Source organism: Hipposideros armiger, unplaced genomic scaffold (assembly GCF_001890085.2).
Source record: "Hipposideros armiger isolate ML-2016 unplaced genomic scaffold, ASM189008v1 scaffold_682, whole genome shotgun sequence".
In the NCBI taxonomy this organism is placed as follows: domain Eukaryota; kingdom Metazoa; phylum Chordata; class Mammalia; order Chiroptera; family Hipposideridae; genus Hipposideros; species Hipposideros armiger.
The window spans coordinates 605,255-614,998 of NW_017732032.1; the positions used below are offsets into that span (position 1 = coordinate 605,255).

General features: G+C 39.5%; 1 protein-coding gene across 2 annotated transcripts in view; it reads right to left on the minus strand.

Annotated features, from left to right (window-relative positions):
- APOO (apolipoprotein O) overlaps nucleotides 1-9,744 on the minus strand; it is a 63,148-nt gene that overhangs the window by 39,452 nt on the left and 13,952 nt on the right. For both annotated transcript variants that reach the window (XM_019626517.1, XM_019626516.1), the window contains one exon: nucleotides 3-108. In XM_019626517.1, the coding sequence (XP_019482062.1) occupies nucleotides 3-108 (106 nt within the window). The remainder of the gene's footprint in view (nucleotides 1-2; nucleotides 109-9,744) is intronic.

Sequence of the window (9,744 nt, forward strand, 5' to 3'; positions counted from 1 at the left end):
CTCATTAACCCTCACAGAAGTTTTGGGAGGTGAGTCCTTTTTCTGTGATGCATAGACTTTGAAGGTGAGCAGACTCAGGCTGGCCGGCCCCACGGATCTCTGAATTACCTGAAACACAAAAGCAATCTGAAGTCTTCTCTCAATGCTACAACCTGAGTGTGTACTACAAGCATATCTGCAACCTCAGCCACTCCTGCCCTGAAAGGCTTACTGTGCTGTGTTCCTGAAGTTTTCTGGAAGTCAGAATCTAAAAAACATGTTCTCACAGACTTAAAATTTCAGGTCACCTGTAATTTCCCGAAGACAGTAATTCCTAAGTTTTTCTACTTAGCCTTTCAAGTAAAATAAAAGATGTCTACGTACACACATAGACAAATGCACTTTTAGAAATAATAGAGCAAATGCTATGGAATAAATTTAAAATTATAAAATAGTCTCCATCTCTCTCTCTCTCACACACACACACACACGCACCACCCCCAACACAACAAGGAGAGGCATTGTTAATGAGCTTACCTAGTAATTCAATGAACAGAGTGGAGATTATTTCTGTAATTCTAATAATCAAGCATTCAGAGGCTCTCCCTTTCCATTCTCATCCAGAACTCGTCCCCGATCTCAGTTCCCAAACTCCATCTCTCTGTGCCTTGCTTTCCCTGACTGGGTCACTCACGCTCATGGCTTCGCCATGAAGGCAGTGACTCCCATCCCAGACATGCAGCTCCAGCCCAGAGCTCTCTCCTGAGCTCCCAACTCACTTATCCTATTACTTGTGGACAGTGCCACCTAGATGGGACATCAGCTCCCCAGATCAAGCATGTCTAAAACCAACTCATCAAGACCTTGCCTGTGCCTCCAAGTCAACACTAGGCCTGATGGGTAGGTGTGTGCTGTGAAATCAAGTCAGAAAGTTTTTTCTCAATGATCCCTTCCATCTACACAGCACTTGACCATCTAGCATCTTTTCCCTAGACCTGGTCCTCTTCCTGTACTTCCTGTCTCAGGAATGGTGTGACTACCCAACTAGATAATCTGATCAGGAACTCTGAGGTCATCTTCACCAACACCCCCATCCCACTGGTCATAAGTCCGGTAATTTTGCCTATTAAACAATCTCATTCACCTTCACTATCCCCTCCTGTACAATCTTCCTTTGGGCCCTGGTTTCTTTCCTAGATTGTTTTAGCAGCATTCTAACTGCACACCTGGCCCTCTGATGACTCAAACCACGACAATGCAAAAGAATGGTATTTCTAAATTGCAGACCTGATTGTCTTCTACGCTTATTTGAGATCCTTCAGCATTTATTGCCTAGGACTTTTATGTGGGCCAAACGAGGCCCGTTATAATCTGGCCCCAACCACCTTCTCTAACCTCATCTCTGTCACTCTGCTTTCTCCCACAAAACTGGAACTCCCTATATTTCTCCCATGTTGTTTCCCAGCTTCATGAGTTCACACCTGCTGATTCCTAGGCCTAGAAAGTTCTATACTTGCTTTGTCTTTCTGTACAACTGCTTAAGAACAGGGAAATTCGTTGCTTTTCTTTTCTTATTTATCCATTTACTTATGTTGATCAAGTTCTCCCTATCTGATTGGAAGCCCTTTCAGGATGGGGCTGTGTCTTAATCTGTATTCCTAGTCTTATGACTGCCCAGCACATAAACACTCAATAACTGCCTGCATCAATGGACGGAAGAGAGGTGAAAAATAAATGAGTGGTGGACTTGTTCTAACTACTTCAGCATGGTTTAGCATCACAGAAGTCATATTGCTGAGATCTGCAGTGCCTGTAATATGAAAGACTAAGCTATTCTGTAATACTCACCAAACACGTTAGATAAAACAAAAACGTCTGCTGAAATGTCTGCCTGCAATCACACACAAAAAAGGAAATTCCCAGATTCCAGAAGCAAATAAAGAGCTAGAAGTGATTTAAAGGAGTGGTTATTACTTTAACTGTTTTAAAAATAATGAACACATCCTGAAGTATTAAGTATTTGTGTTGAAAGGTCTTAGTTTCATGGCAATATTGCTACAAATCTCGTTTGCTTCCAGGGTAAAGATTAGTCAGCTACTGCTGACACAGTCAGCGAGGTCCCTCCCAACACCCCACGAGAGGACCCATTAGGCTGTTGGTATCTAGAGGTGCGAGCTCAGTGCTCTCTGCCCCCTGGGTTTGTCCACAACCTACTAACAACGCTGCTTGAACTGGGGACTTTCCACGGAGCCAGCCGGCCCCGCCCTGGACTTTGTTTCCCAGGCCCTTCCCGGTAGGCAAGAGCTGGTACCATGCCCCTCCCCCACTCCCCATCAGGCACCCGATCCTCTGAGCTTTTGGGGTTCATATTGTCCCCTAGCTTCACCCTCATTTGATATGCTGCCTTATGTTGACCTTAATTCTTGATCCCTGCTTTCAATCCTTAATCCTATCTACTTTTCAGATATTCCAATTTTCATTTCATGGCCTTCTACTGTTTTAATTCAGATTTCCAGTTTTTATGTACTTGACTATTCTCAATCGCAACTCGTTTACTTTTAAATTTTAACATTTTATTGAACTCTTGACTGTTAATTTCTACTTTATTTTTCCCTCTTATGCCTTTTTCTCACTTTAGTATTATGCTAAGCCTGCCTTTATCGCCCAAGTTGTTTTCTTCCTCTCCTGTTATTCTTTCCCCTCCAAGCCCACCCTCACGCCCATTCCACAGCAAGAACTGTGGCCACAGGGCGGTAGCACCTAAGAAAGCCACCTCCTGTAGTTGCCCTTTGAGCTTCCTGCAGGCTGTCCACAAACAAACAAAAGAAAGAAAACACAAACGTCATCCCAAGAAACAGGAAATCCACAGAGCCCGAATTCTCTCTGCAGAGAGCACAAAACTTACTTCGGAGTTTCTCGATCCCTGCACTATTGCTATTTGGGGCTGGGTCATTCTTTGCTGTAATGCCGTCCTGTGCACTGTATCCCTGGGCTCCAGTCACTAGATGCCAATAGCACCCCCCCCCAGTCATGAGTCAAAAATGTCTCCAGACACTGCCAGGTCTCCTGGGGGGCATTCCCCACACCGCATTGAGAGGTACTGATTTAGCTGAGTAAATATTATTGGTGACATTTCTCACCCTCCAGACTTTAAGAAAATATGTATATTTTAAAACCCATGTCCTCAAACCTAGTACACAGTGACAAAATCAGAACAGTAGATGCCTGGGGGTGAAGGGTGGGGGGGAGGGACTTACTGAGAGGGGCACAAGGGAACTTTCTGGGGTGATAGAAATGATCCATATTTTGTTTGGGATGCGGGTTACAGAAGGCATATACATTTGTCAAAACTCAAATTGTTGTAAGATCTGTACAACTTAAAATCTGTGCAACTCACTCTATGTAAACTATATCTCAAAAAGAATCCATGTGCACCTAAACCAGGCCGAATTCAGGCCCAAATATGGTGGGAATTGCCGGCCAAGGGTCCGTCTCAAAGTAAGGACCCCAATGTATTAGCCTGTCTGAGGTTTCTAATGTAGCTGTAAGAGATACATAGTCATAGGAAAAACTAAAATTTGGCTCAAACAAAGGTGAGTTGGTGATTCTTAGCTCTGCAAACCTGGGGCAGTGGTGTCCCAGTAAGTTCTCTGGCTCATGTGGTTAAACCTTTCTTTCTTTCTGATTCTATTCCCCAGCAAGATATCTTCTACTGTCCCTACCAAGGTACATTCTCCATCTTAGACCTTTGGACTCTGTCTTTCAACTTCTGTTTTACATAGTCCACAGGAGGCTTAATCGTCAGTGGAAACAGCACCAGGATTGGCAGTTGGCTGGATAGTGCCCTAACAAGAAGTATTGTAAAGGGGTAGGCCACCGTTGTCTTAACTTCTTTCTCCATGGAAGCTCATCAAGGACTGATAAGAGCAAAACAAATCTGGGAAAGTAACCAGGGTTATATATAGCAATTATAAGGGGTCAACTAGAATATTATTTCAAAAAGAAATATTTATTGCCTGACTACTCCGTGTCAGGCACAGTGCTAGACAGGACACACACTTAAGCAGATGTGGTCCCTGCCCTTACAGAGTTTCCAGGAAGCTTATGAGTTTACGCAAAAGACTCAGGTCACAGTTTTTAAAATCAAATTTTTCTTTTATAAAGACTCAGGCATAAGATTGAATTTAGCCTTCAGCTCCTGCGGCAAGAGCAGATTCTTGGGCACAGCTAACCAAGACACGAATCTGGTGAGGTCATAAACACTCAGATCATAATGGGTACTCAGAGGGCTAAACTGTCCTTGTTTTGCAAATCAAAGTGCATTGCCCAGAACTCTAGGTCCAAGACCACTTTCTGACTGTGTGCCAGTAAAACTGTTTTAGAGACAAAAACCTCAAGCCGCCCACCCTCAGAAATATTCAAGGATGCTTAATAATGGTGGGTCTCCAATGTTTACAACTGGTTTTCTTTTTCAACTTTATGGAGAATCCAGTATATAATCTCTTCCATTTTTAACACGTTGAGGACGGGGCATTTAAATACAATATATAGACGCAAATCTGCTTCACCGGTCCACAATGTGTTAAGAAGGTGACTCTATCCACCCACGATTACAGATCTATTACCTTAGTAGACCTTCCATTTAAAATATGTACCACTTTCCTTTTTGATAAAATGGAAGCCTCGCTTTGTAGGCCTGTGTACACGAGGTTTGAGAATCACCTGGGGAGTTTTTGGAAGCACAGATTCCCAGACTGTCTCATTCGGTAAACTTAAGATGGGCCCAAGAATCTATTCTCATGATCAGCCAAGTTTTGAAAATCACTATTCCACAAACAGATGCTTGGGGAACAGTTATTCAACTTCAGCTGAATTTGCATAAACACTCAAACATACTTACTTTTAGAAACATCTAAAAGAATGAAATTAAAATTGTCCTAACATAAAAAGAAATAGTGACTGGACACCCACTAGGGAAGTTATGGGATTTATTTACATTCAAGAAGGTCTTACACCTCTTAAAACACAACCAATACCCTCCACCCTAATTCCTTTTCTACCACCCTATCCTTCTATCTCCCACCACTGATAAATGTATTTTGAAAATAGACTATGGTTAGAAGGCAAAACAGTGGATACCCTTGGCAAGCTAGGGTCATAAGGGCTTCTATAGGATGCTAGGTTCGCTAGTATGGTCAGTTTGTAAAAATTCACTTGTGATCTGTGCACTTTCCTGTGTGTATGTTATATTTCAACTCCAAGTTAGAAAGACTGACTCTTACTTTATTCCCTCCTCCCTTCACTACTCAAGGCCACCAATGGCCTCCAAGTTACTAAACCCCAATGGACATCTGGCATCTCAGTTGTACCTGAAACGGGTGACCATTCCACCATATTCAAACTCTCTCTTTCTGTGTTTCCAAGATTCTACTCTAGCTCCATTCTACAAGCTTTGTAGGGCACTCATTCGCTCTCCTTTTGGGCCTTTTCTCTTCCTCTGCCCATCTCTCCAAGGTTGATGAGTCCTTAACCCTCTCCTCTTCTCACTCCAGAGCAATTTCTTTTAAATCTAAGTCTTTAACGCCCAACCCTATGCTATTGATGCCCAAATCAGTATTCCCAGCCCCTGCCTCTCCTCTCCCTAAGACTCAGGCTTGTATGATTACCTCCCAAGGACATCTTCCCCAGGTTTTTCCATTTCTGCCTCACAATGAATTCACTTCCTCTAAAACCTGCTTTCTTCCGAGTTCCCCTACCTCATTTAATGGTCCTAACAAGCCACGCAAAGGACTACATCAAAGCAACTCTTTAATGAAACAATATTAGACTTCAAAGACAATAAGATGTGGTCGCTGCCTCCACAATCTAATAAAGCGGATAAACAAATAATCACACCACCCGTGATAAGTGCACAAACAGACAAGGGACAGAAGTAACATGGAAAAAGGAATAATGTACCACACTAGAAATTCTGGGAAACTGCAGAGAGAAGGCAGAATCAACAGTCAGAAAGTTTATGCCTGCCTGCCTGCCTGCCACCCTTTTCCCTCCCTTCCTTCCTCCCTTTTACTTAGTAGGGTCACCCAACAGCTTGATATTAAGACTCAGTGCCACTAGAAATATCCACTGTAAAGAGCAGTAACAAAAGAAACCAACAGTTTGGAAAATGAGGATGATTTCTACACACCACAATCTTTTCAGCTATACCCATGAGTAGATACAATCACTATACAGAGCAAACATAGGCAACCATAAACCATGGCTGCTACTTTAATATTAAAAACATTCCCAATCAAAAAATTCCCTTTTAATATCAAGGTCAGATGGGGTTTCAGTGATAGTCTACTCAAAATAATTTGGTATCAAAAATTGCATAAATAGGGGCAGCTGGTTAGCTCAGTTGGTTAGAACGCAGTGCTCATAACACCAAGGTTGCCGGTTCAATCCCCACATGGGCCACTGAGTTGCACCCTCTACAACTAAATTGAAAACAACTACTTGACTTGGAGCTGATGGGTCCTGGAAAAACACACTGTTCCCCAATAAATATTTTTAATTGCATAAATAAATCTAATGCTTTAATTATTGCATTTTAGCTGTTATATAACATAGCTGTCATATCACCTGCACATTAAAATGCGCAGCTGTTTCCAACGCTATTGCAGAAGGTTACTTTTATGTCCATTACTGTCGAAAATAAATGTATTTGGGGACATTTTAAAGTAAATGCCATTTAAAATTAGATATGCCCCTATTTACAGGAAATGAGGCACAATTATATATTTTCCCCCAAAACCGTTACACTGTTCTTTGATCTTCAATCAACCTTTACTGCAATCATTTCCATCTGAAATCATTTTTCATTTAAAAATAAAATGCTTTTAATCTTATTTTTTTCAATTATTTAAGAGGTAAAAATCTGAAACGGATTTTTTTTTAAAAATCTATGAAAACTGACAATGCTTCTGAAGTTATTCTTGTTCTAAAAAAAGGACATAAAACAAAAAATAAACTATGTGAAAGAATTCAGGGTAAAACAAAATGATGAAAAAAAATCAACAATTTTGCCCCAAATCAGGTTACATTACTGAGCTTAGTAATGTGTCATAAATTGAATTAAAAATAAAGAGAAACTAAATGAGTCCATATTTTCTACACATTAAAAGAATATGCCCTCCTCCCAAAATAAGCATCTAGTACAGTACCTAGATTTTATACAGCAATCTTTTCTAATCTGGAGGGCAACACACCAAACTGGTAACAGAGGCTTTCTCTGAGAAGGGAGTTAGAAGGAAGGAGACAATGCAAACCTGAGAATTATCTTAACTATACTGTTTTGACTTTTTACAAGGAAAAGTTATTTCAGTATTACTTATATAATTTTTAAGTAGGCATTTTTCTCACCTCACACCCCTTAGGATGGCCACTATCAAAAAGCAGAAAATAACAAGTGTTAGTGAGGATATAGATAAACTGGAACCCTTATGCACTGTTGGTGGAAATGTAAAATGGTGCAACCACTAAGGTAAACAGTATGGAGAGTCCTCAAAAAATTAAAAATAGAATTACCATATGCTCCAGCCATCCCATTTCTGGGTATAGATCCAAAAGAATTGAAAGCAGGGCCTCCGGGATATATTTGCACACCCATGTTCATAGCAGCGTTATTCACAATAGCCAAAAAGTGGAAGCAACCCAAGTGTCCATGGAAAGATGAATGGGTAAGGAAAGGTGGTGTATACACATGCAAGAAATAGTGGAACCTTGAGGGCATTACGCTAAGTGAAAAAGCCAATCACAAAAGACAAATAGTGTATCATTTCATTTCTATGAGGTACTTTAAGTAGTCAAATTATAGAAACAGGAAGTAGAAGGTGATTACCAGAAGCTGAGGGAAGGAAGAAATAGGGGGTTGTTTAATGGGTATAGAGTTTCAGTTTCCCAAGACGAAAAAATTCTGGAGGTCATTTCCACATCAACGTGAATATATTTTACACTACTGAACTGCACACTTAAAAATGATTAAGATGGTAAATTTTATGTTATGTGATTTTTTTTTACCACAACAAAAAAATATATGGAACTAAAAAAAATGGTTAAGATGGTAAAAAAGAAAAAAAAATCGATGCAGCCAGAAAGAAAAATAAACTACGCCTCCTCAAAAAAAAAAGTATTTTTTCTTCAAATAGTAGCCTTGATAGATCATATACTGAGTCCGAATTTATTACAACTATTTATATAACAAATTAAAAAAGACAATTTACTTTTAATATGTGCTCATATGGTTTCCATTTCTAAATGCCTTCAAGTCAAATTTTAAGTTTATAAGAAAACCAGTCTCAATATATTTGAAATAAAAATGAGAAAAACAGATAAGAAAATGACATTTGTTTTAAAAGTGGGGAGGGGAGGAAGTTTGTGAGTTTTTTGAAAACGTCAAACTGAGGGTATATATAAGTTTGCCCAGAAACGAGTCTGAAAAGACGTTAACAGTGGTTATCTATAGATGGTGTGATTAAGGGTGATTCTTTAGTATAATATTTTGTTTTTCCTGAAGTTTTTACAATGAATATTGATTTCTTTTGTAATATGCAAAGAACAAAAATGGCTGGCTCCTGAGGATATTCTAAAGAATTTGCCACAAAGTATGAAGATAACTCCAAACACAGAGGGACAAAATGCTTTGATGGGTGATGATATTTTTGGAATAAATATATTGATCAGTGACAGTGTGTTTGGAAGAAATAGGCAGGATAATTAAATCTGTCCTCTCAAAGACTGTTTTGACGGGCACTCATTTGGATGTATACATTTGGGAGCACTTATACTTCAACAACAACAGAAACCACAATCATTTCAATCTGTTTCATAGTGGAGGGATTATGAAGCCAATGTTTTTAAGAGGTCAGACTTTAACCAACAAAAATAAAAACTCTTCCAACTATAATAAACACAGAACTATTTTATGACAAACTTTGAATTCTGTAATTCTGTACTGTTGTTACTTATTTTTCCTTGTTATTCCTCACCCACTACAAACAGGAATGATCTGAAGAGATGACTAAAGAAAAAACTGAGGCTATTTTCAAGATTAATATTATCTTTTTCTTACAGAAAACCAACTTCTATCTTATCTTTGGAGGGCAGAATTCACCACAAAGTTAGGTCAGCAAAGCAAAAAAAAAAAAACTGTTTCATCTGTAATTATTTCATCTCCTTACTCTTTAAAAATAGAAACCAGATTTTGTTAAATTCACACCAAAAAATAATAAACTTGTCTGATAAACAGGAAGAAAACCTCAGGGCCAAAGAGTGATGAGATAATTGTTCCTTTAGGCAGGTTTTGAGTCATCTGGTTGGGATGTACTGGTTTCACAGATTTGGAACACAGATGACATATAATTTATCATGTTTCAAATTTATTTTGAACTTCCTCATTCAGACAGAAACTTACCACTGCTTACCTAAATCTCCAATAAATACATACATACATGCATGCACACACACACACACAGAGCGAGAGACAGAGAGAGCCAAAAAAAAAATATATATATATATACACATTATAAGAAAGGAAAATACTGTATTAAAATTGTAATCATATACACCGATAACAAAAAAAATGTATACAAGTAGACACTTTGGTCAACGTTGCTCAAGCAGTAGTTCACTGTAATCAGAAGTGTCTGGGGCCGGCCGAGTGGCGCGATGGTTAAGAACTCGCTTGGGATGCCAGAGGGCCCCGGTTCGGATCCCACATATGAG